We start from the raw sequence: 27,879 nt of genomic DNA on the forward strand, positions 1-27,879 counted from the left end.
CCTTTCAGCAACTGAAAAATGAATAGAGAGAAAATCAGCAAGGATACAGAAGAGCTGAACGACACTGCCAATCAACAGGATTTAGTTGACATAAATGGAATACTCCACCCAACGACACCAAAATACACATTCCTTTTTCTAACACTATGGGACATTTCCCAAGACAGACCACACCCTAGGCCATAAAACCACCCCAATCTATTAAAAAGAATTGAAATCATACAGAGTGTCTTCTGACCATAATAGAATCAAACTGGAAACCACTGACAGAAACTCATTAGGAAACTAGACACATGGCTAAAGATTGATCTGAGGGTTCATGCAGGGCCTTATCAAAATCCCAATAAGGTTTTTTATAGGCATAGACAATAGATATAGGCAAATTTATTTTAAAATTTATATGAAAAGGCACAGGCCCTAGAGTAAGTAATCTTGACAAGGAATAAAGTGAGAGGAAGTACTGTTTGGTAGTAAGGCTTACCATACAGCTACAGTAATCAAGAGTGTGGTACTGACAGAAGGATGGACATATAGATCAGTGGAACCGAACAGAGGACCCAGAAATAGAGCCACACAAATATGCTCAACTGACATTTGACAAAAGCACTAAACCCATTCAATGGAAGAAGAATAACTTTCAACAAATGGCGCTGAATCATTGGACATCTAGAGGGAAGAAAATGAACCTCGACCTAAACCTCACACCTTATATAAAAAGAACCTCAAAATGTATCATAGATTTAAATGTAAAATGTCAAACTATGCAACTTTTAGAGAAAAACATGGGAGAGAATCTTTGGGATCTAGGCAAAGAGTTAAACTCGGTACCAAAAACATGATCCATAAAAGGAAAATCTGATAAGGTGGATTTTATCAAAATTAAAATTTTTGCTCTGTGAAAGCCCACGTAAAGAGAATGAAAAAACAAGTTACAGATTGGGAGAAAATATTTGCAAGCCACATAGCTGACAAAGGACAGTCGAAACTTATCAGTAAAAAACCAAATAATCCAATTAGAAAATGGGTAAAAGACACGAACAGATACTCCCCCAACGAGGATACACAGATGGCAAATAAACCCATGAAAAGATGCTCAACATCATTAGCCACTGGAGAAATGCAAATTAAAACCAGTGAGATATTACCACTCACCTAACAGAATGGCCAAAATAAAAAATAGTGACAAGCCAAATGCTGGCAAGGATGTAGAGAAACTGAATCATTCATACATTGCTATTGGAAGTGTCAAATAGTACAATCACTCTGGAAAACAGTTTGGCAGGTTCATATAAAACTAAATATGTATCATATGACCTAGCAATTGCAACGAAAAGTTATACTGGTGTATCATTCTATGTATGAATGTACATAGCAGCTTTATTTGTAATAGCCCCAAACAGGAAAGAGCCTAGATGTCCTTCAACAGGCAAAACAAATTCTGGTAGACACATACCATGGAGTACTATTCATCAAAAAAACACGACGAATGAACTATTGATGCACGCAACAACCTAGATCAATCTCCAGGGAATTATGCTGAGTGAGAAAAAGCCACCCCCAAAAGGTTACATACTGTATGATTCCATTTATATGATGTTCCTGAAATGGCAAAACTTTAGAAATAGAGGACAGATTAGTAGTTGCCAGAGATTAATAATGGGGGTGTGGGGGGAACATGAGAGAAGTGGGTGTGGTTATAAAAGTGCAACACAAGGGATCCTTGTGATGTTAGAACTGTTCAGGATCTTGTAGGAGACAGGAACCTACACAGGGGATGAAATTGTATGGAACAATACAGCATAATAAATACAAGCAAAACTGGAAATCTGAAGATCGATGGATTGTATCAAAGTCAATGTCCTGGTTGTGACATTCTACTAGTTTTACAAAATCTTACCTTTGCAGGAAACTGGGCAAGGCATAGGGAGAATCTCTATTCTTTCTTTCTTTTTTTTTATTGAGTTAATGATAGGTTACAATCTTGTGAAATTTCAGTTGTACATTAATGTTTGTCATTCGTGTTGTAGGTGCACCACTTCACCCTTTGTGCCCACCCCCCACCCCACCTTTCCCCTGGGAGCCACTAATCTGTTCTCTTTGTCCACATTTTTAAATTCCTCATATGAGTGGAGTCATACAGAGATTATCCTTCTCTAACTGGCTTATTTCACTTAACATAATTCCCTCAAGGTCCATCCATGTTGTTGCAAATGGGATGATTTTGTTCTGTTTTACAGCTGAGTAGTATTCCATTGTATATATATACCACATCTTCTTTATCCAAGAATCTCTATTATTTCTTATAACTGCATGTGAACCTATAATGATCTCAATAAAAATTTCAGAAAAAAAAAGAAATCTGAATGCTTGGTACATGTGATTACATGAATAACATCTGTCTTACAAATGAGGGAAGTGAAGTCGAGTGGTTGGTAACTGACCTATTACAGAGCTAATAAGATGGGCTAGGATTAAGAATCCAGGTCTGTGCAGATCCCAAGCCCATGAACTTAATCACACTGCTATTCCAGCTGACAATTCAGAATATAACATCAATGACTTAATGGTCCAATTAGTTGATTAGAGAAGAAAAGGAAGTAACTACATTTCAATAGGTGAGCAAGGTTGTGCCTTCTGCTAATATGATATAAACTAAAAAGCTTTTGCTTTATTATGGGATGCTAGAAATTAGGTAAGAGCATAGTATCAAGACCACTGTAAATATAAGGGATTTCAATCTCATGTTTCTAAAAATAAAGTTTTAGTTTAATAATTATAAAATTGAATTATAAAAAAGATGCTCATCATCACTAATCATCAGGGAAATGCCAATCAAAACTACACTAAGATATCACCTCATACCTGTTAGAATGGCAAAAATAACCAAAACAAAAAGTGACAAATGTTGGAGAGGTTGTGGAGAAAAAGGAACCCTCATACACTGCTGGTGGGAATGCAAACTGGTGCAGCCACTATGAAAAATGGTTTGGAGATTTCTCAAAAAACTAAAAATAGAAATACCATATGACCCACCCATCCCACTGCTGGGTATCTATCCAAAGAACTTGAAATCAGCAATTCCAAAAGTCCCATGCACCCCTATGTCCATCGCAGTATTATTCACAATAGCCAAGACATGGAAGCAACCTAAGTGCCCATCAACTGATGACTGGATAAAGAAGATATGGTCTATATATACAATGGAATACTACTCAGCCATAAAAAGGGTAAAGTAGTCCCATTCACAACAACATGGATGGACTTTGAGGGTATTATGTTAAGTGAAATAAGCCAGATAGAGAAAGACGAACTCTGTATGACTCCACTCACAGGTGGAAGTTAAACATGTAGACAAAGAGAACTGATCGGTGGATACCAGGGGAAAGGGGGGTTGGGGGGAGGGTGCAAAGGGTGAAGTGGTGCACCTACAACATGACTGACAATAATGTACAACTGAAATTTCACAAGGTTGTAAACTATCATAATCCTAATAGAAAGTAAAAAAAAAAAAAAAAAAATTGAATTATAAGATCATTGATAGAAAACAAACACCAAACAGTACCCATGCCTGCTTGGTAATGTCAGGCTTCAGATTCAAATAAAAATATCATAAACCAAGTTTCAGCAAAATAATTTTATTTCCTGAGACATGGTAAACATATACATCCAATATCTACTTATCTTGCACATTTATTCACAAATAACTTCCAAATTACAACAACTGCTTTGATATTTAAGCATGTACTACAAGTTATCTTAGTGGAGATATGAAAAATGCTTTTAGATGGGTAACATAAATTACTGGAATATACATTGAATATATTGGATTGGTCACAGCAGAATTTCCCTTACTTATGTTAGTTCTATAATTTAAAGCTTTGAACAGCTACCACTTTTGCATCTAATACTTGCAGACGAATAGGATGCAGCAATGTAAGCTTGTATTCCAAGACATATCCTTAGTTTTTCTGGTGATGGAACCACTTATCCACTGTGTTGAGAGAAAAAGAAAAACAAATTAGAATCAAAATACACCCAACATATAACAAAGAATAATATACTTGCTTTAACATATCGTACTATGGATTATCTTAAAGCAAACCCATATACATGCAAAGTTTCGCTATGACAAAAACAGGTAACTTATCACAGCGTTTTCTTTTGGGCTTCCTTACTCCTGATACTAATCATACAGACACGTGATTCTCACCAAAAGAACCTTACAGAGAACTGTAACTGGGGGAGAACTGTTTTCTGGGCAAAGCAGCCTGTGGCCAGATGGGGACGCAGAGCCCAGCCCGCTCCAACGTCCACAAGGCATTTCCCCGGAACTCCGAGGAGCGCATGGGTCATGGTGTGGAAACTGCTGTGATGGGGGCAGCAGTAAAGGTGGTATGTATGGCCATCTTTCTTCCCACGTATACTATGGAACTCTAAAAATGTTTCCTCTCTCCTTCCTTCATATGTGGTATGAAAGATATCTATAGATACAGAGGTAATTTTCCCACACATACACATATGTTTAATGTAATTTTACTAGAATATAGATCTTACCATCTGTTGGTACTGTGCAGGCAGATTCACATGGCGGTGGTAACTAAAATAAAATATTAAAATGTATTAGTCTAATCTCAGAAAAAAAAATAAGCTAAAAAAGTATACTGACACAAAAATCAAAAAGAATCTGAACAGAAGACAACCAGGTCAATTGTTAGGTTCTAAAAATAACTTATATGAGAACAACTCAAGGTTTGCTCTACTGCTAAGAAATGCTAACAAATTCAAAACTTTTTTTTTTTTTTTAAGATTTTATTTTTTCCTTTTTCTCCCCAAAGCCCCCCGGTACATAGTTGTATATTCTTCGTTGTGGGTCCTTCTAGTTGTGGTATGTGGGATGCTGCCTCAGCGGGGTTTGATGAGCAGTGTGATGTCCGCGCCCAGAATTTGAACCAACGAAACACTGGGCCGCCTGCAGCGGAGCGCGCGAACTTAACCACTCGGCCACGGGGCCAGCCCCACAAATTCAAAACTTTTAATGATACACCAGAGAATTAAAAAAAAGTTTTCTGAAAAATAAAAACTGGATTTATGCATATATAATGATTTTATATATACACATATATATAAAATGTAGGCAGTATTCTCACTGAAATGTTATGATTGTTAACCAAAGGCTTTTTCTTTCCAGTTTTTCTTATCCATCTCAATTTTCTTGGAATTCATATATAAATACAGATAAATCTAAATGCATTGGCTTCATTGTTCAATTGCTCTTTTTCCTCGTACTACCTCATTTACAAGGCAATAAAAAGACATACCTCATTTTCTTTTGTTTTTCTTATGTAATATTGTAAATTAAAATAAGAGGATCTAGTTCAGTCTTTTGGTTAATCTAAATCAGATAGTTAAAAATAGTACAAAATCAAAATTATTTCTTTTATGGATGGTTTACTACCTCACGTGAAAGTCCTTTCTAAGATTATGAACCACTCTGCAATGGTAGCGGAGATTTGATAACTTTATCAGTCCTTGTCATAACCAAGTCAAGTAAGTTCCCATTGGTTCTTTTGTGAAGAATGGCTTATCATCAATACAGAGGCACTGGGGTTAGTCAGAACATTCTGGAATCATTCTGATTGTTACAAACTGTACTGCTTTGCTATCTGCCCAATTTAGGGTCGACAGATCCCTCCTCAGCTTCTCCCCTCGGTCAAATGTCTACTTGTGTGTGTTCAAGGTTTGTAATTTCAAGACCTCACATAGTAATATGCATACAGGAGGTCTCAAATACTTGTTCAAAGAAGTATTTTCCCTCCCCATTTAGTACCATATGTTTCAGCCCCCAGGTATGTCCCTTTTCCAGGAAACTTTTACATACAGCATCCACAATGGCTTTGGCAGCATCAGGATCACACTTGAAGGGGCTCTCAGACACCGTGGTATTTATGCTATTAAATAAAACAAAAGCAGTCATGAGTCACAGTAACAAAAACTTCTCTCCTCAGAGTTCAAAAACAACCAGTTGAAGATGGTAGGCCCGATGAGATTCAAGTTTAGTTAGTGAAAGCTTTCTCACCTATGTTAAATATTCTAAGTATTTATTTTGGCAAGTTATAGTTATTCTCATTGTCAACTTTATCTAAATACCTTAAGTCCAGATTTAGAAATCTGAGATGGAAAGCTTTGTAATTTTCACTGAAATAGCTAAGAACTGCACATTAAAAGGGGAATCACAGTTTTCCAAATGAGATAAAATGAAAAAACAGACACAACCATTTCCCATCAGTGCTGGTGAGGCACCTGAAATAAACAGACCTTCCCGCAGGAGCAACACCAATTCAACAATCCTGAAAAATAATCTGGTAAAACATGTCCAAAACTTTTTTAAAAGTTCATGTTTTGATAGAGAAGTTCCACCTCTCAAAACTCAGGCGACGCGCGACTGTATTGATGTACTTCACATTCTATTCTGGTTGTTCCTAACTTTATGCTATTATAAGTGACACTAGAATGAACATCCTTATAAATATATCTTGGTGAGCTTTTGGAATACAGCTAAAGGATACATTCCTAGCAGTGGTGGGATGAAGAAATACATGCAATATTAATTTTTAGACTGGATATCGTCGAATTGCCCTTCATAAAGGCTGTACCCAGGGGCCGGCCCAGTGGCGCAGCGGTTAAGTTGGCACATTCCGCTCCGGCGGCCCGGGGTTCCCTCGTTCGGATCCTGGGTGCAGACATGGCACCGCTTGGCATGCCATGCTGTGGCAGGCGTCCCACATATAAAGTAGAGGAAGATGGGCATGGATGTTAGCTCAGAGCCAGTCTTCCTCGGCAAGAGGAGGAGGATCGGCAGCAGTTAGCTCAGGGCTAATCATCCACCAAAAAAAAAAAAGGAAAGAAAGAAAAAAGGCTGTACCCATTTATATTCTCACCAACTATATAGATAGATAGATAGATAGATAGATAGATAGATAGATAGATAGATAGATAGATGTCTGTGTTCTTGGCATCCTTAGCTATTATCTAATTTTTTAAATTTCTGCAAATCTAACGGGGAATAACATTATCTTGCTGAATTGCATTTTAAATTATGAGTGAGACTATACACCTCCTTACATGCAAACTTCCTTTTCCTATCTTTTTTCATCCATCTATTGAGTTGTTGGTCTTTTACTTCTCGACTTGAATATGCTGTTTATAAATTAAGGAATTTAGCCCTTTGTCATGTGTTGTTAAAAAAGAAAAGAAACTGGGAAAAATTGTCTCCTGATACATAAAAAATATTCTAAACTAAAACTTTCTTTTATGGATTGTGAGTTTGTGTTCTGTTTAGAAAAGCCTTCCCTACTACAAGCTAATAAATAAATTCACCTGCACTTTTTCTAGAATTTTTTAACATTACAATTTGTCTGTCTGGAATTAAATATCAACGTAAGACAAAGGTTGCAAACTCAAATGCCGACCGACAGCACCTACCTACCACACAGGCACAAAGCAGCTGGACGTAAGAACACTGGGCCTGGGCTGCTTGTACAGCGTGCTCGCGAAGCACCTGCCTGGTTATAGCACCTTTTAAAACCAGAATCCAACAGCCAGAACACAGTGGTGGTTGCCAGCGTGCATCTCTGGCATAAGGAGTGTCAGAAGCAAGAGAGAGATCTAGTCTATTTTCTTCCTAAACAGCCAGTTGGTCCAATACCACTCATTCATAATACCTTCTTCATTATAAACTAAATTCCCAAACATCTTTAGGTCTACTAAACTCTAACAGAACTGAATAATCTGACTTTCTTCAATACCAAACTCTTAGTAAAACAATGTTACTAAACAATACTAAAATAATTAACACTCCTCTCCACCACCACCTACAGAATTTTCAGAATTTTTTCTGGCTATTTTCACATGCAAATTTTTTCTAGATGAAACTGAATATTATTCATGAACATAGTATACCTTTCTATTTAATATCTTTTATATTTCTCAATAGTCTTCAAGTGTTCTTCTTCTAGGTCCTGCAGATGTCTTCTTTATACTTTGGTGGTTTTTTAAAAAAAAAAAATACTATTCTCTATGGGATCTTTTCCTCCATTATAGTTTCTGTTACAGTTTGTATAGAAAGCTATCAATATACATATACACTCATTCTGTAATCAGTCATCTTGCTGAATTATTTATTTTTTCTAGGGTTTTCTGGGTACACAATCATACCATTTGACACAATTTGCTCCCCCTTTTCCAATATTCCTGCATCAAAACACATCATTTCTCTTATTTACTTCATTGACTACTATTTCCAGAACAATATTAGTTAAGTGATGATAGAGGGAATTCTCTCTCTCCTTTTCTTTTTTTCTTTTTTAAAGATTGGCACCTGAGCTAACAACTGTCGCTAATCTTTTTTTTTCCTTCCCAAAGCCCCCCAGTACATAGTTGTATATTCTAGTTGTGAGTGCCTCTAGTTGTGGCATGTGGGATGCCGCCTGAGCATGGCCTGATGAGCGGTGCCATGTCCGTGCCCAGGGTCTGGACTGGCGAAACCCTGGGCTGCTGAAGTGGAGCATGTGAACTTAACCACTTGGCCACAGGGCCGGCCCCTGGGCATTCTCTTATAAATCTTTAAATAGCTAAGAGGAAGTATATTGTCCTGAATATGGGTTGGGGGGGTCAGACAGAATTGGATGCGAGTCCTAACTCCAAAACACTTATTGTGGATTACTTTGGTTAAGTTTAATCTCCATCTCTGTTACGTGCCTGGCAAATATTAACTGCTCAATAAATATTAGCTATTATTTTAGTGGCAGTAAATTTCGAGTGCATGGTAGCCAGAGGTCTAGTTGCAATGTATCTTACATATTTATACCAGAGAATACCACAGCTTGCACTCAACCTGATTTTATCCATTACGTTCCGAGCACCCTGACGCTAGGCAGCTGTTCCCAGTTACCCTCACAGAGCTCTGACCTCACTGTCCCCTTTATAGTTTTAGTTCATACTTGTCCAGAGAGCATCTTACAGGCACTTTTCAGTCGTGTAACTACCTACCTTCCCACTCACATGAGCACTAACAAAACGGACAGTCTCTTTCCTAAGTGAATATAACTGTACAGTGTGTTATGGTTATCGAAACCTTTGGAGCAAGCTGGTCTGCTTTGTGTGCTAAACATGCAGAGAAGAGCTAATGCTTACCAACTGATTCCTTTTCCATCGATTTTCTTCGTCACCAGTGCTCTCCAATAATCATGAGTGCTTTTAATGATATCAATTGCAAAGTCCTATAATTTGAAGAGATGTGCATTACAATGATAGAAAAATGTTCTTTTCTTATTATCAACATTTTCCCAAAGCCTGAGAACTCTGTCTCTTTTGAATCACTTCCGTGTGTCAAAAATGGAAGAAAATATTTAAATGAATAAATCAACATCAAGGCTGTCTTATGTCTTTAGACATTTGTTTTATGATCATATAGTCTTTAAATGGTAACAATATATAGTTAAATTATGTCTCAAATAAACAGGCCTAAAGCTACAGTTCTGAATGATACATTACCTTATCTTTAAATTCTGCATTGAAAGCAAACTGGTTCTCTGGTTTTCCATCAGGAACCTTGTACCTTCTAAACCAGTCCACAGTAGCTTCTAGGTAACCAGGTTTCAGCCGCTTGACATCATTAATATCTATGAAGAGAATAAGCAGATTGCAAGATATATATGTAATTATTTATGCATTCAATAAAAATTATCAAGTACTTACTTTGAAAGAGCTACAGGATGGATTATCAAAAAGTTCAAGATAATGTTAGAGCTAACCACCTTGTTGAGAAGAGAGCACATACACACATTAAAAAGAAACGATCTAGTGTCTTAGAATAGCTCTGATGTTAAGTACTGAGAGAATAATCAGTACCATAGTAACTTCTACTAGATAAGAAGAGGTAGAAATGACTGGGCTACATAAGGAAAGAATAGTTTGGCAAGTGTGGATAACTTTTATGGGAAGGACAGAAGATATTAAAAAAGACAGGTTGAGGCTATATTCAGAGGATCACAGCCCAAATTACATTCTGAAAGACAAGAAAAACCGATTACACTGATATCCATTGATTGGTTACACAGTAAGTGACTATAGACTTTTCTTGCTCTATAGTATGGGCATTCTATATCACGTTGTTTTAGTTCTGGCCAACAGAAGAGAATCCTGTTTAAAAAAACTTTTAGAAGTTTCTGTACAGCCATCAAAAAAGGCTAGCTTCAATGTCATCAAACAATTTTAAATGACAAAACTGTTGTTCAATGCAAGCGAACAGAAGATACAAGTGCTAAAGAAATCAATCAGGAAAAGTATTATTGAAAGGAGGAATATATTCAACAATAGAAGCTTATTTATACTTGTATCAAATAACTTTGCTTAAGTCCAATTTATAATCTACATAGTTAGAGAATATCATGCACTCTATTATCATACCACTAAAAGTACAGAAAGTTCGCAAAGTGAACTGGGAAATGTTAAACATAAACTTCAAAGAACTTATAATTAACATAAAATGTGTCACCAGATAAGAAATAATTTGAAAACCCAAAAATCCAGAAATCCAAAATGCAAGTGTAGGGTGTTTTCCAACACCAATAACTGATTCTCCAATTCTCCGGGCACCAATCTGGTGTCCAACAAGTCAACTCAATTCCGACACTATCTATCTGGAATTAGCGTCACATCCCACAAGTTAAAGGGATCAGTCTCACAAAACTGACCCCACTTCAGACACCAGTTCCAAGTCCCAAGGCACTCACACTTCTGACTGACTGCTATAAATGAGGGTCCCACAACTCCCTCCTCAGGGTTAATGTGCTAGAACTCAGGAAACACTTCACTTACGTCTGCTGGTTTATTATGAAGGACATGACTCAGGAACAGCCAGAGGGAAGAGACGTATAGACCCAGGTACAGGAAGAGGGCTGCGGAGCTTCCGTGCCCTGTCAGGGTGGGCCACCACCCTCCCAGCACCTGATGTGTTCACCAACTCAGAAGCCCTCCGAATCTCATTATTCAAGAGTTCTACGGAGTTCCATCTCCAGCCTCCCAGCATCTCAGAGGTCGGTTGGTAGGGCTGAACGTTGTCATCCTCTAATCACTTGGTCTTTCTGCTGACCAGCCCCAGTCTGAGGCTAGCTAGACGCCCTAACCCTAAGTCACCTTAAGCTCAGGTGTGAGGAAAGGGACTCATTATGAACAAAAGACACCACAAACACTCAGGAAATTCCAAAGGGTTAGGACATCTTTGCCAGGAACTGGAGACAAAAACCAAATATATTTTTATATTATACCACAGCAAGGAAAAATCAAAGAGCTGATTAACTCTCTGATTGTGAACCAGACATTGAAAGGTATGCTGGATCCAGACTGAGAAACCCTGAACACCAGACCAAGAAGGAAAAATTAAGGAAAAAAACCCCTCAATTTTTGTTCCTCGTGTTGTACGTTCTATGTATGTAGACAAGTCTGCAGAGCTACCTGAATTGCCTCCTGAGGCCACACCAAGACCCTACCAACGACAGCACCAATTCCACGCGGCTCCTTCCTGGGTTCGGCTTTCCTGCCAGCCAAGCAGTGCTGTAGCATGCACGGAATGTAAGGCTCACTTTCAATGATTCCCACAACCAAGCAGGAGGGTAGTCTGGCTGTTGTGGGCCCCACGACAACGAGGAGGATCAAAGTGACCGACCAGGTTGCTTTAGTGGGTGGCCTGTCCTCTTCCATGGCTCTGTGCTATCCCTCCCAAAGTTGTGGCTAGTCAGGAGTTCTCTCTATCTAGAAATGCCAATAAACCCTTCAGAGTATAACTGATGACAGACAGACACTGCCTTAGTTTGACATTTAGGGAAAGCTACATGCTACTCGCGCCATGGGCCCAGCGACCCAGAGAAAGTTTTCAGGGTTCTAATAACCTCTACTGCAGGGAAATGAGGCCCTAGCAAAATTGTGCTAACACAATGACAGGTGTGGCTTCACTAACTGTGGCCACAGCATGCCACTTAGCACGTGCAGTCTAGTCTAAGCAGTACATGTCAAGACGGACACAACAATCAAGAGAATCAGAGCTCTACTGTCAGGGGTTAGCAAATGGTACGAATGCATTCTAGCTGTACAAAATTTAAACAACACAGAAGTATGTGAAACAAAAAGTCAGTCTCTCTTCATCCTTCTTCCTACTGCACTATTAAAGGACTGGTGTTCTTCTAGTAGTTTTTAATGAACTTACCTACTTATGCAAATATACATATATTTAAACATACATGAGATCATGCTCTGTAAGGTAAAGATAACAGCAGAAAGGAATACCACCATTTTGCCATAGTGATCTTTCCACATCTGTATACGCAAGCCTACCTCACCCTTTGTAATGGTCACTCAATATTCCATCATCTGGACAGACCATAATTATTTAACCATCCAACTGGTGATGGACATTTAGGCTCTTTCCAGGTTTCTGCTACCATAAACAATGCTGCAGTGAATATTCTGGCACATACATCTCTGTATATATTTATGAGGAATGCCATGGAATAGATACTTAAAGTAGAATTGCTGGGTCAAGGTGATATTGATGATAATGCCAATTTTCTATAAGTGCTCTAGAAAACAATCTTATTTGGGATATTTGAAAAATATTGCTAGTGTAAAAGGAGAAGGTGGCAGTTTATCCTCCCTTCATATAGTGTTTTTTACTTTTGCAAAACCTTTCCATCTACAGTCTCTCATTTGATGACCACCACAAAATCACAGTATTTACAGAGAATTATGAACCTACCCAAAGTTATACAGCCAATAAGCCAAGGAATCCACATCTCAGCACCTAGTCCAATGCTCTTTCCGTTCACAGGACAGATCTTTCTTATTAATCTTAACAAGACAAAGAGCCTTCTTGGCACTACTTAGTAATGTCAGAATAATAGCACTTTGAGATCTCCTAGCTCACACAACTGTGATTAAGAAAATACAATGCCTAGGAGAAAGCATGGACCACTACGAGGATTTCTGAAATCAGCTACAAACTTTACCACCTGATAGCTGTAGGCTGGTTGCTGTAATCCCATTAAACATCTAAAACCATAAACACTCCTCTCGTGATAAATGCAAAGATGTTGACTCTTGCATAGGAAATCTCAAACTTTAATTGGGTTACAAGAACCAAATGCCTTAATTAGACCCAAGAACCCAAGAGATAAAGCACAACCCAACAGATATCACAAGTCTGTCCTCTGTTAGGCTGCCCCCTTTCAAGTGGCACAGAAACCACGTGATTTTCTGCAGGAACACCCAAATCTTTTACACACACATCTTATTGAGTCTGATAACATTGTAGTTGAAGTTGTTAGGGTAAACGTGGCCTCAGAGCTCACCAAGGCCCCTGTACAGCCGTCCCTTTGGACTGGCTGCATCTCTGGAGTCTATAAAACATTGTTTTCTAATCATGGTTAAGCAGCTGCAGTACGGAACACAGGATTCACTGGCAAGTGCACACGAGGACCTCCATCAGCAGCCTAGGGTGTTCCCTTTTCAGAGAGTTAACAGAGCAGAGTACTTCTGCAAGCACAAGCAACGTGACTCTCAGGTCACTGTCTCACTGTAGAATCCCAATGAGAAAAAACAATCAAAACTTCACAACCTGTTTGACACTGACTTGTGTTCTTCCCAACGACTGAAACGTAGCCATCAGCCCTGTTAACATCTACAGAATTGTTTGAGAGACTACACTCAAATATATTTGGCTCACACACTTTTTAGACCTTCTCAATAGCACCTCACATCCTATTAATCATGCTCTTAAACTACTCCAATTGCCTATTTTTTCTAATAAACTTTTAGAATAGTTTTAGATTTACAGAAAAGTTGTGAAGATACCACAGTACAAAGAGTTCCCAGATACTCTACACCTCATTTCCCCCGTTATTAGCATCTTATATAAGCACAATACATTTGTCCCAAATGAAGAACCAATATTGATACATTATTATTAACTGAAGTCTTTATCTGTTCCAGGATCCCACCCAGGATACCACATTACATTAGTCATGTCTCCTTAGGCTTCTCTAGGCAATATTCTGCCCACCACAAGTGGTGACACTGCGACAGTGAATACATGATGCCGCACATTTGTCAAAACCTATAGAGTTTTACGGTAGCGGGATAATGCCCCCCCTTCCAGAGCCGTCCACCACCTAATCCCTAGCACGTGTGAGTGTGTTACCTTTGGTGGCAGATGGACTTTCAGATGTGATTAAGGTTAGGATCCTGAGAGGGAGATCCAAGACCTAAATGTAAGAGGTAAATTCATAAAACTCTTGGAAGGAAATATAAATGTAAATCTTTGTGACCTTGCATTAGGCAATGATTTCTTAGCTATGACATCAAAAGCACAAGCGACAAAAGAAAACTCTGATAAATCAGACTACATAAAAATGAAAAACTTGAGTGCTTAAGAAAATGAAAAGGGGCCAGCCCCACTGGCCTGGCGGTCAAGTTCAGTATACTCCACTTTGGCAGCCTGGGTTTGGCTCCTAGGCACAGACCTACACCACTCTGTTAGTGGCCATGCCATGCTGGTGGCCCACATATTACAAAACAGAGGAAGACTGGCGTGGATATTAGCTCAGGGCAAACCTTCCTCAGCAAAAAAAGAAAATGAAAGGACAATCCACAAAATGGAAGAAAATATGGATGAATCATATATCTGATAAAGGTCAAGAATATATAAATAACTCTTAGAATTCAACAATAAAAAGACTCACTAGAATGGCTATAATAAAAAAAGATAAGTAATAACAAGTGTAAGGCAAGGAAGCAGAGAAATCAGAACATATACGCACTGCTGGCAGGACTGTAAAATGGTGCAGCTGCTTTGGGAAAAAGTTGGCAATTTCTCAAAAGATTAAACATCAAAATTACCATATGATTCAGCAACTCCACCCCTAGGTATATAAGCCCAAGAGGATTAAAAACATATGTCTACACAAAACCTCGTACTGGAATATTCACGGCAGCATTATTCCTAATTGCCAAAAACAACCCAAATGTCTATCAACAGATGAATGGATAAACAAAATGGTACATATCCACACAATGGAATATAATTCAACCATAAAAAGGAAGGAGTACTGATACATACAATGTGGACGAACCCAGAAAACACCGTAAGTAAAAGAAACCAAACACAAAAGGCCACATCCTTTACGATTCCACGTATATGAAATATCCCGAATGGGCAAATCCTTTATGGAAAAGGAAAACGGAAAGCAAATTAGCAGTTGCAGAGCCTGGGAGTACGAGGGAATAGGGAGTGACTGCTCAGAGGTACGGAGTGTCCCTCTGGAGTGATGAAAATGTCCTGGAACGCGATAGTGGTGATGGTTGCACAACCTTATGAATGTACTAAATGCTACAGAATTGTACACTTTATAATGGTTAAAATGCTAAATTTTATGTCAAGTGAATTTTACCACCAAAAAAGAGGAATGAAGCACTGATAAATGTTACAATGTGGATGAACCTGGAAAATATGCTCTGTGAAAGAAGCCAGACATACCATCATATGACTCCACTTATGTGAAATGTTCCGAACAGACAAATCCACGAAGACAGACAATAGAGTAGTGGTTGCCAGGGACTGAGGGAAGTGGGCATAGGGAGTGACTGCTAACGGGCACCAGGCTTCCTGGTGAAGTGGTGAAAATGTTCTGGAATTAGATAGTGGTGATGGTTGCACAACCGAGTGAATATATTAAGAATCATAGAATCGTATATTTTAAAATGGTGAATTTTATGGTGTGTGGATTATATCTTAATTTAAAATGTTTTTTTAAATAATCGAGCAACTGAGTGCCAACATGTATGAAAGGAAAGGAAAAAACAGTAAACACAAACTACCAGATTTTTTCTTTCCTGGAATGAAGGAGAAAGTTTACTTAGTTAATTATTGAAGTTCAGTAGCAGAAATAACAGTGCTTTGCCAGAGGTTTGGCTCCCCCATTCTTTGACAGTTTGAAGGCATGGGCTTACAACCCTGTCAGCACAGGGTAAGGTTGGTGGTATGTAAGATATAGGTATAAAGACTCTGACTCTTCTGATTTCCTTACCATTATAATTGGCTGCGTCAGGATCATCCACATTAATGGCAATGACTTTCCAGTCGGTTTCCCCTTCATCAATCATAGCCAAGATGCCCAGAACTTTCACCGCGATTATTTCACCTCTTGCACATACCTGAGAGTCAATAACCAGAGTGAGGACAATACTACAGAATGAAAAGTCTAGAAGAAAGTTTTACTTGGTGGATAATAGGAGATAAGGAAGATGCTGAGTGTCAGCACACTTATCTTAAGATTGCTCCTTTAAGCAATTTTTAAAAAGCTAAATAAGTAAGCACTTGTCAGTCCTATCAAAGTTGAAAATAGGTACCCCTTTACTATTTCTAGGTCCTAAGAAAGTCAGTAACACAGTTCAGGGCAATTAATGTTTTCTGAACTCTCATTGATTGTGCCAAAGCATAATTTGTTTCAAATACATACTTAAATGTGCTTTCCTTACTTTTTATTTTATAGACGCACTGAGTTAGGCAAGTCATACAAATGACTTAACTTGATGACTTAAACACTGAATGACAACTGTCTTTTCAGTTGTTTACTATTTCCCTGAGCCTAAAAAAAATCATAAAGAATCTTAGAGCAAGCCTGTTTTGAAAGAGGAATCCCTACCATAAATCTCCAGCTCATGAGGTTATTTGTCGTGGGCCAATTCACTGACCGCTCCAAATCACTGGGCAAGGTCTATCTCGTATCGAGAGGAAATTTGCCCCCTGGCGCTCTTCAGCTATTAACTAGTCATCTGCCCTCTAAAGCAATGCAGAACACATCCACGTCTTCCACAGGTAGGTAGTCATACACGTACATATACAGATTCTTTCCAAACTAGGTTTAAATGTATAAATTGTAATATACAAATGCTTAGATACAATGGAAGCTTTTAATTTATCACCCAGAGAGACATCAATATTTCACAAGTCATATATTTTAATATGAACTTTGTATATTTCATTAATATCATCTTAATCCTAAAGAAAAATATTTCCATTACCTTGCTTCCAATTTCACACACATCAATTGGGTCATTGTCACCACAACAGCCAGTGTGTTGGTCATTATGTCCTGGGTCTTCCCAAGTCTAAAAAAAAAAAATAAGGCTTAGAGTTTATCATTCCTTTTTTTTCCCCTGCTTTTTCTCCCTAAATCCCCCCAGTACATAGTTGTATATTTTAGTTGTGGGTCCTTCTAGTTGTGGCATGTGGGACACCGCCTCAGTGTGGCCTGACGAGTGGTGCCATGTCTGTGCCCAGGATCCGAACCGGCCAAACCCTGGGCCTCAGAGGCAGAGCGCTTGAACGTAACCATCGGCCACAGGGCCGGCCCCGAGTTTATCATTCCTATACACGCTACTGACAAAGAAGATCCTGTTGATATTAGAAGACAACATCCATGAGTCTTTCTGTGAAAATATGAATCTTTATCTATTTTCTCATTTTTAAGAAATTCTTTATTCACATCTAAGAATCATAACTACACACAATAATTTTAATTAAATGTTAGGGCTCCTATATGCATATAATGCTAAACTAAATTTAAGCTTTAAAACTGACAATGATACTATTTAAAACAAACAAAAACCAGTCACCTAATAAATGAGACAACAGGTAAACACAAGAATAGACCCAAATATTTACTTTAAAAATATATTAAAAGAAAAGTGCGTTGATGAACTCTTCATACACACTATCTTCTACTAACTAGATTTTCTTTAAAGTAATTTCCAAAGCAGAGGTGGCTAGGCAGTAATACTAAAATGGAAATGATGTGTTCTGATGGTCAAAGTGTCACCGCGGACCAGGACCCAAGACTGAAAAGTTTAACCAGGATTTTCTGAAGCTTTCTTTCCTGGTAAATCGCAAAACCGAGTCCCGCAGAGCATCTCAAAACAATGGATGACCTGCGCCTGCCCCCAGCTCAGGTTTAAAACGTCGCTGTTGTTCTGGTTCCTTTTGCCCCCAATCCGGAACACGTTACTTGGATTTACTTGCCTGCTAAGCCAGAGTAAAGGCAAAAAGATAAAAGTGCAGGGGGACAGAGAAGACTGGACCCAACAAAGCCAAATCCAACCTCCAGAAGAAGTATTTCAGCAATGCCTTCCCAGAGGGACGGAGGGGAAACGCTAAACCAACCGAGTACAAGCTGAGTGCTGTAATTCAGGCAGAGAAACGGCTTCATGATTTCCTAATAAGCAAGACGAGTTCGACCCATGTTTTGGTAACTTACAGATTGTTTCACAGTAGATTCTACCTAATAGGCTTAATGGTTCATAAAAACAAACCATTTATCAACAGGAAAAAATACATTGAATAGTTCATGTAGAAATCATAAGTGCCACAGCATTAGCCTAGCCAAATCAGAGTTCAATATCCATCATTTACTCCTAATAGACATGATTCAAGTGATTGTTCATTCAAGCATTATATAAAAACGTACCACACACACTGGCATTGTGCTGGGGATAAACTGGTAAACAATGCAGACATTGCCCCTCCTCAAAGGTTGGCTATTTAGGAAAATACAATCCCATTACTGCTTTACCACAAAGAACTTGGCTTAAAGAAAAAGGAATGACTAAAAGTCAACAGCTGTGAGAAGTGACATGTGGCAGGTCACCAAGGGCTTTATTGCTCACAGTAACCACATGAGGTAAGCCCTACTAATATCTCAGGGAAGACACCAATAACACAGGGAGGAAGACACAGGCAAGTCAGGTAAGCCGGAAGGGGCAGACTCAGGATTTGAAGCTTAGTCTGTCTGGGGCCAAAACTCAGTGCTTTTAACCACTGGCTTATACTGGCTTTCTTAATAGATGTGCCACTCATTCTGTAAGAAAGAACTTTTATAGTTTATAACCAGTCCATATAGAAAAATAAACATTTCATAAAAGAACAAACTTTCAAATGTGAATTTAAACACTGTAAATATTTACCTTTCAGTTTATCTTGACAATAAGTTGTTCAAAGCAATAATAAAATGACTTAATTATTCCTTATGTTTTTTTCATGAGGAAGATTGGCCCTGAGCTAACATCTATTGCCAATCTTCCTTTATTTTTTTCTCTCCAAAGCCCCACTACATAGTTGTATATCCTAGTTGTAAGTCATTCTAGTTCTTCTGTGTGGGACGCCACCACAGCATGGCTTGATGAGCAGTGCCAGGTCTGTACCCAGGATCCAAACCAGCAAACCCCAGGCTGTTGAAGCAGAGTGTGTGAACTTAACCACTCGGCCATGGGGCTGCCCCCTCATCCTTTACGTTTTTTAAACCTACCATAGCAAAACCTTTCTGAAGGTGTTTAAATTTTTTTTTTTTAATAACCGCAAGATTAATTTTTGTAAGCTAAAAAGCACATTTTGCACAGAGACATACCTGAGGGATGGCACCATAGTTCCAGATATATCCTTTATAAGGGAACAAATTTGCAACGTAACGAAGTTTTCCTTTCTTCACATCTTGTTTAATTGGGTTTAAAGGGTCCTTTGTAGCAATCTAAAATAAGAAATTTCAAGTCATTGTGAAGTACTTTTCAAATAAGGATTTGAGGAAATAAATAATGGACGGAACCTCCCCTAATTCCACTTTAATGATATATTTTACCCCCAATATTGTTATAATTTGAAATAAAAGTTTATCCATAATCAGCCTTTAAGTGAAAAATTTATTTGAGGTAAACAGGAACTACTGAGAAGGGAAAAAGAACATTTACAAATTTCAGAAAACAAAATCTAAAATTAGCTGGAATAAATCCTAACACTTGAGAAATAAAAGTACTAAGATTTTTATTAAAAGGGCAAAATAAATATTACCCAACTTCAGCTTTCCATTAAGCATTTAAAATTATTCAAATATTTGAGTGTCTATTACATACAAACTGTGCTTACTGTCAAAAAGCTTAATTAAGTGACATGAAATACATAATAGATATCCATAACAAAAAGCTAAATATGTCAGGTGTCATCAGAAAGCAATTTACAAAATGCAACATAAATTCCAAAAAGATCATTTTTGGATCTTTGGCTGGGGTGACTACGGAAAGCCCATTGCCTCTGTAGAGGAGTCAATGATGGACTTAAAGAGAACAAGAGAAGGGAGAAAAAGATAATTCCAGACTTTGGGAACGCAAGCAGCAGAAGGTGGGGTAGGAAAGTCTGAAGCATATTTGCAAATAGAAATGGCTCAGGTCAGATGGAGGACTGAAGGAAGCCTGGCAGGTAATGGGAGGAGTAACTGGAAAACAAACTGGGACCAGACAACAGAAAACCATGGACTTCAGCTGTTTAACCTTTGAGGAAATCAGTGTGCCTGGGTCAAAACTAATCTCCTCCGTCTGACCATCAACATAAGATGAAACATACCTCCATTTTTGCATTAGACCAGCGTGGTACTTCCACTACCATGTGGAACACGTCCTGAAAAACAGAGAAAGGGAGACGGTCACAGGAGCTGACCTGTTCTCTAACTGAGTGAGCATGCCCTGGTTCCAAAGCTCAACTGTTCACTGCATCAGAGCTTTGAAGTCAATGGACTTTCAACAAAATGTATCAAAAAGTAAGACAGCTTGAGGGGTGAAGAGATAAAGCAAATATAGGAAAATATTCATTGTAGAATCAAGGTGGTGGGTATACAGCTGTCCACCGTACAATTCTTCAAACTTTCCTGCATGTTTAAAATTTTTCATAATAAAATGTTGGTGGGGGAGGAGAACGTTTCTATAAGGAAAGAAACAGTTTTTAATCATAACAGAACTTGTATGTCTGAGGAAGGCCATCTTTAAAGCAATCCTCTCCACAGGCTACTCATTTCCTCAGGTGACACTGCAATTACAATGTTTTTGGATCTTCTAATTCAGAGGTGGTTTCTAAGACAAATCCCAAATCAGTTTAATTACTTTGTCATACTTTAGTTTTAGCCTCAAACAAATTTATTTATGTACTTTTTGCTGAAGAAGGTTTGCCCTGAGCTAACATCTGTGCCAATCTTCCTCGATGTTTTTAGTATGTGGGTCTTAGCACAGCATGGCCACTCAGAGCCATGTAGGTCTGTGCCCGGGAACTGATCCCAGGCCACCAAAGTGGAGCACACTGAACTTAACCACTGAACCACTGGGCCACTGGGGCTGGGCTCCTCAAACAAAATTAATCAGCTTGATTACCTGCATTGTTCTTCCAATTTGGCTGTTTTTAAAAATCAAACACTCCTCAAAAAGATAAGAAGTCTGACACTGATGATAAAATACTATGTTCCAAAAATATTTTAACCAACGCCAGTTCTGTTGTAATTAGTTAATAGCCTTAAGCTGACCACATTAAAGTGGATGATATATTAAGAAATTCCAGATGTTTACTACTTAAAAACACAATGAAAGAAAAATCACACTTTGTCATCTTATTTTGCATACCATAGTCAAATATCAACTTGAAATAGGTTCTCTAATTAAAGCTGAGCTTGAAATAGAAAATTATTTTTACCAAGGAATAAATCTTAAAAATTCAGTTTTTCAGTTGATAGCCTCTACAAAGGGCACACACGAAGCCCAATCTGCAATTACTGTTATAAAATAGGTTTTTTAAAAAGTTGACTTAATTTGAAAATCACCACACAACGTTTTAGAATTACTTCTTTGCCACTTTGCATCAAAAAACAGGGACTGATAAGCTACAAGAGAGTAAGTCAAAGGTTTCCAGCCAATAATGACCTTGTGGCTACTTTTAACCAGGCAGAAAAGCTACCCAGATTTATAGAGTGTAGAACTTGTGTCATTTATTAAATTCTTGTCAAACTGAGGAGACTCGGGCATTCTGTGGGTTTCTGCTCCAAGCCTCCTGACGCCTACTTGATACAACAGAACACCCCACAAAGAAGGAGACACTTAAATCAGGACTGAACAAACACAAACCGCTCTCTCCCTGTAAAGGGATAACTGGATGGTTTTAGAAAAAACATCGCTCATTGTCCATGGTAGGAAACCTCAGACCCAACGTCTGATCAAATTTATTCTCTTTACTCTAAGGTTTCAAGAACTCTTTCTGTCTGGTACCACGACTCGGGGGTTACAATACAGATCCGTGTGTCTGCGATACAAGAACAGGTCAGGGCTTTGCAGTCCTCAGCAGCAATACCCGAACGGCTCACAAGATGGAGCTGTTACTACATGAAAGATTGAGATGTGAAAATCAAGATTAGTTAATTTTTGGGGGGAAAATATTACCAAATGAACAAATTGCCTCAAAAAAAAAAAAAAGTAGCAAATAGAGCTGAACTCACTAATTCAAAGTTTGGAACTATTTTGAACACTTTAATGGGATTAAATGATGAATACGTATAATCCTCAAAACCACATTACCTAATATTACAAACCTACATAACTAATGGAAAGCAAAAGGGAAAAAAGAAAAAACCAACATTACAGGAAAGAAAACATCTTTCAGAAAATGGTAAGACAACTCTATTGCAAACAGAAGAGCTCCAAAAGCCTGAAGGTTTGGTGCTTTTTAGAAATTAGCTGGGCCAAAATTAGCAAGGAGTATCCTGCACGGAGCCTCAAGCCAACTCATTCATTTTTCAACAAATATTTACTGAGCACCACTAATTTGTGCCAGACACTTCTCTAGGCGTTAAAGACTAGCAGTGAACAGAATAAAAGCTCTTTTAACTCCCTAAGAGTTGGATCCCCAAACCAGGTCGTTTCAGCTTGTAGGCCTCAGGCTATTGCTTGGGGTCCACAAACCCAGATGAGGGACTAGGGGGTAAAATGCACGTTCAGCACATTTTCAAGTGTATGTAGATGCTGTAGTCATTACTGTCTCTCTCACTCTTTCTTTTTCATGAGGAACAGTGGCCCTGAGCTAACATCTGTGCCAATCTTCCTCTATCTTGTATGTGGGTTGCCACCACAGGATGGCTTGAGGAGTGGTGTAGGTCCGCGCCTGGGACCCAAACCTGTGAACCCCAGGCCGCCAAAACAGAGAACACCAAACTTAACATTATGCCATCAGGCCAGCCCCTGTATCTGTTTTTTAAAGCAATGAATTTGTAGTAGCTTTTAGTCATTATTTTCTCCATCAATTATTATCACAACAGAGGATGTTTTTAAATATTTTGATATAAAACAGGGGAGGTTCTCCTTCTTTAGCAGGAACTAAGGAACAGTTTGTTTCTCCTAGACACCATGGCTACAGTTCAGGGAGTTGCCACTAGGTGAAGGGTAATACTGAGGATTTTCAGTGCAACTGATACGAGAAACTCAACCAATTACCCCACTGATAGAAACATTTTTACTGTTAAAACATTATGCATTATAATTGGAACTCTTGCGCACTGTTGGTAGGAATGTAAAATGGTATAGCTGCTGTGGAAAACAGTATGATGGTTTCTCAAAAAATTAAAAATAGAATTACCATATGATCCAGCAACTCCACTTCTGAGTATAGACCCAAAAAACTGAAAGCAAGGTCTTGAAGAGCTATTTGCACACCCATGTTCATAGCAGCATTATTCACAATAGCTAAAATGCAGAAGCAACCCAAGCGTCCATCAAAGGATGAATGAATAAGCAAAACGTGGAATAAGCAAAATACACACAACAGAATATTATTCAGCCTTACAAAAGGAAGGAAATTCTGACACATGCTACAACATGGAACCCTGAGGACATTACGCTAAGTGAAATTAGCCAGTCACAATAAGACAAATGCTATACGATTCCATTTACATGAGGTACCTAGAAATGTTAAATTCATAGAAAATAGAATGGTGGTTCCCAAGGGACAGTGGAGGGGAAATGGGGAGTTACTGTTTACTAGGCACAGAGTTTCAGTTTTGCAAGATGAAGAGTTCTGGAGAAGGGTGGTGATGGTTGCACAACAATATGAATGTACTTAATACCACTGAACTGGACAATTAAAAATAGTTAACATGGTAATTTTATGTTATACGTATTTTACAATTAAAAAACTGGAAAAAATCATGCATCCTAATATTTCCAACATTTATGTATTTAAAATACTGAGACAAGATTTTAGGAAATCTAGTACCACCCAGTTACAAATTCATGCCTTCTTTCTTTAACCCCAACTGGTTTCAACTACTATTTAGCTCAATCCTGGATTTATCGTATTATTATCTCCATTGTTAGGACTTCCCAGAACTCTGTTCTCCACTTTTCTTTTTTTAAAGATTGGCACCTGAGCAAACATCTGTTGCCAATCTTCTTCTTTTTTTTCTTCTTCTCCCCAAAGCCCCTCAGTACACAGTTGTATATTCTAGTTGCAGGCCCTTCTGTTTGTGCTATGTGGGACGCCACCTCATCACGGGCTGATGAGCGGTGCCATATCTGCGTCCTGGATCTGAACCAGTGAAACCCTTGGCCGCCAAAGAGGAGTGCACGCACTTAACCACTAGGCCACAGGGCTGGCCCCCTGTTCTCCGCTTCTACTATGCTTTCTAAATTCTAAGTCCCTACTTTGGCATCAAGTTCTCAGCTCCCTGTTCATAGTTTCAGAGTAAGAAAGGAAGATGTGAAACTTCCTAGTAGGACGATTCTGACGAGGCTGGAGAAGGCAGGGGATAGGCCAACTACAGCTTTAGCTCTCACTGCCCAAAGTCAGCAACATAAAATAACCTAGCAATCAGTCTTACTTCCCAGACTTATAATCAGTTCATGGACAGGACCAGAAGGTTGAGCCGGCCCTGATGGCCGAGTGGTTAAAGTGTGGTGCTCTCACTGCTTCGGCGGCCCGGGTTCAGTTCCCGGGTGTGGAACCACATCACCAGTCTGTCAGTAGCCATACTGTGGCCACAGCTCACATGGAAGAACTAGGAAGACTTACAACTAGAATGTACCACGATGTCCTGGGGCTTTGGGGAGGAAGGAAAAAGAGAGAGAGAGAGGAAGATCGGCAACAGATGTTACCTCAGGGCGCATCCTTCCCGGCAATTAAAAAAAAAGAATGTTAATGTTAAAGATGTCCAGATTCTAAGGAGATTGGAAAGTTAAGTCTAAATTATATCACTCCATTAATCAAAAGATTTAAAATAAAATTGTTTTAGGTACAGAAGAAATGTAACATAGCTTGGTTAGGCTTTTAACATCATGGTTAAACAGGAATATTACAGTAGTACAGTGATCATGAGTCTTACCTCCAAGCTGGTTAATTTTCTTGTGGATCAAGTCAGTAGTCTGTCAGGTTGTTCATTAATAACAGCTATGGCTATTTGGTAGGGTATTAACACTAACATAGTTAAGTAGGTGTATAGGGAACATGCTCTTAATTACATCCCATCTCTCAATCTTAGTAGTGAAGTTAAATGTGTCTTTAATGGAAGATTTACGAACGTCTCCTGATTACGATCTGCTTCCAACGTTGGATCTGAAGCCTAGTGAACATGACACGCTGTCTTGCAAAATTACATAAGTGGCTTAAATTAGCATTTTCAACACGACTCATCACGTGTCTCTCTAGATAACTCCAGAAATTAAGTAAATGCCAGACAGGAAAAAATACAAAAATCACCCTCTGATTCCATCATCCTTTCTTTTATTTTTCTGTTTTGCAATAAAGTTTGGATAAAAACAGTAGTGGTAGAGAGGATTTTCTTCTAAATCCATCCAGAGATTAGACGTAAAGCAAGAAGCTAATAAAAAACAAGGACAGCTTGCTTTTTTTTTTTAACTTAGAGAGTAGTTTTGGAGTATAAAATCTCTATTAGAAGAGCTCATGTAATTAATAGATGCTCCACTCCCATAAAGGTGCATCTGAAAAGCTGTCACAGACTTCATCACTTCCAAAAATATTATAGTTTATTCAGGGCTCACCAAGTGACAATGGCTCTTAACCCTTACTTTTAAGTTTTGGCTTCAAAGTCCGTTTTATGATTCTAAGATATAGTTTAAGTTGTTAAAAGTAACAGGCTCCTCCTTGTGCACTGTTGGTGGGATTGCAAACGGTGCGGCCACTATGGAAAACACTATGGAGGTTTCTCAAAACACTAAAAACAGAACCACCACCTGACCCAGCAAGCCCTCTTCTAGGTATGTATCCAAAAGAAATGAAATCAGAGTCTCCAAGAGACATCTGCACGCCCATGTTCACTGCAGCATTAGTTCAACAGCTGAGACATGGAAACAACCTAAGTTCTATCAACAGATGAATGGATAAAGAAGATGTGATACACTTAGACACACACACAGACACACGTGCAATGGAATATTATTCAGCCTTAGAAAAGAAGGAGATCCTGCCATTTATGACAACATGGATAAATATGGAGGATATTATGCTAAGTGAAATAAATCAGACAGAGAAAGACAAATACTGTATGATCTCACTGACACATGGAATCTAAAAAAGTCAAACTCACAGAAACAGAGAGGAGAATGGTGGTTTCCAGGGGTTAGGGGGTAAGGAAAATGACCGAGATGTTGGTCAAAAGGTGCAAACTTTCCGTTCTAAGATGACTAAGCTCTGGAGATCTATCGTACAGCACAGCTCTATGAAAATTTGCTAAGAAAGTAGGCAGATCTTAAGTGTTCTCACCACACACCCACCCACCTCCTACCCACCCACAAAAGGTCAATATGTGAAGTGAGGGAGGGGTTAATTAGCTTGATTGGGGGGATTCTTTCACAATGTATACGTATATCAAAACATCACACTGTACATCTTAAATAGAATGATTATTTGTTAATCATTCCTCATTAAATCTGAAAAAATAAGTTTCAAAAAATTTTTTAAAAAGAAAAAATAAATGGGTTCCTGGATTATTTCATTGTCAAAAGTCTGTTTGAGAAGCTGACAGAAAGAAATATGATGACAAAGTTCACAGTGTGTGCCCTTTATCCATTTAAAATTTTAACTTCGCAAAGGAAAACCTGATTTATACCAACCAAAACAAATTCGCCCAATGAATTATGTTAAGAGTCCAGGGGAGCTAGTTAACCTATTAAATTTTAAAAACAAACAAACAACAAACACCTTTCAGTAATACCTATTTGTTTTCCAATTACACAGATTTTCTGCTCACAGCAGTTCCAACAAAGTCTTGTGTTTGGTAACGCATAGTGCCATATGTACCTATAGAAAGTAATAAAACAGAACTGACATGTCATAACTCAGAATAAGCTATTTTTTCCCCTCAGATGAGCTCTAAAGATTACTAAATTTTGAAAACAGATATTCTAACCATAATTTCTCTTTACTTTCCTCTCTTTATAAAATCAAGCAAAAGGGTCTGCATTCCCAGCTGTCAAACTTTTCTATGATTTGCAATGACTTAAGAATTTTGACCACAGAAACTTTCCTAGAAAAATGCACACTTACATCAAATCGCAATTTCAGAGAGTTCACAGAACCTCATCCATGGGTTTCATGGATGGGCATTCCAGGGCCTTGGGGCCACCAAGAATTCCTGGACTAGACGACTTTATAGCCTTCCCAAAGGAACAAAGTTCTTATTCATTTCCATTGAATTCTAAGCCAAAAAAACCCTAACCAAGTCTTTTTTTCTTCATTATCAAAGAGATATTTACTGCAGAAAATCTGGAAAATACAAAAAAGCACAAAGTAAAATCCACCCCACACACATCCCCATAATCACTCAAGGCAGTGCTGCTCAATGGTTAAGACCACAAGTTCTGAGCCAGAATGCCTGAGTTTAAATCCTGCCACCATTGCTCATGAGTTCTAGTTAGTGATCCTTGGATAGCAGGGTTAATAAAAGAAGCTAGCTCAGAGAATAA

At 38.5% G+C, this 27,879-nt stretch overlaps 1 protein-coding gene across 1 annotated transcript in view; it reads right to left on the reverse strand.

The window, feature by feature from the left end:
• Positions 1 to 3,619: 3,619 nt before the first annotated feature.
• Positions 3,620 to 27,879, reverse strand: part of PPA1 (inorganic pyrophosphatase 1) — a 31,968-nt gene continuing 7,708 nt past the window's right edge. The window contains exons 3-11 of the mRNA XM_008508080.2: positions 20,498 to 20,551; positions 19,512 to 19,631; positions 17,134 to 17,220; positions 16,137 to 16,263; positions 9,553 to 9,680; positions 9,193 to 9,278; positions 5,879 to 5,948; positions 4,555 to 4,597; positions 3,620 to 3,991 (exon numbers count right to left, since the gene is read on the reverse strand). Of these exons, the coding sequence (XP_008506302.1) occupies positions 3,960 to 3,991; positions 4,555 to 4,597; positions 5,879 to 5,948; positions 9,193 to 9,278; positions 9,553 to 9,680; positions 16,137 to 16,263; positions 17,134 to 17,220; positions 19,512 to 19,631; positions 20,498 to 20,551 (747 nt within the window). The 3' untranslated portion in view covers positions 3,620 to 3,959. The remainder of the gene's footprint in view (positions 3,992 to 4,554; positions 4,598 to 5,878; positions 5,949 to 9,192; positions 9,279 to 9,552; positions 9,681 to 16,136; positions 16,264 to 17,133; positions 17,221 to 19,511; positions 19,632 to 20,497; positions 20,552 to 27,879) is intronic.

The sequence above is a fragment of the Equus przewalskii genome, chromosome 1 (assembly GCF_037783145.1).
Source record: "Equus przewalskii isolate Varuska chromosome 1, EquPr2, whole genome shotgun sequence".
NCBI lineage: Eukaryota > Metazoa > Chordata > Mammalia > Perissodactyla > Equidae > Equus > Equus przewalskii.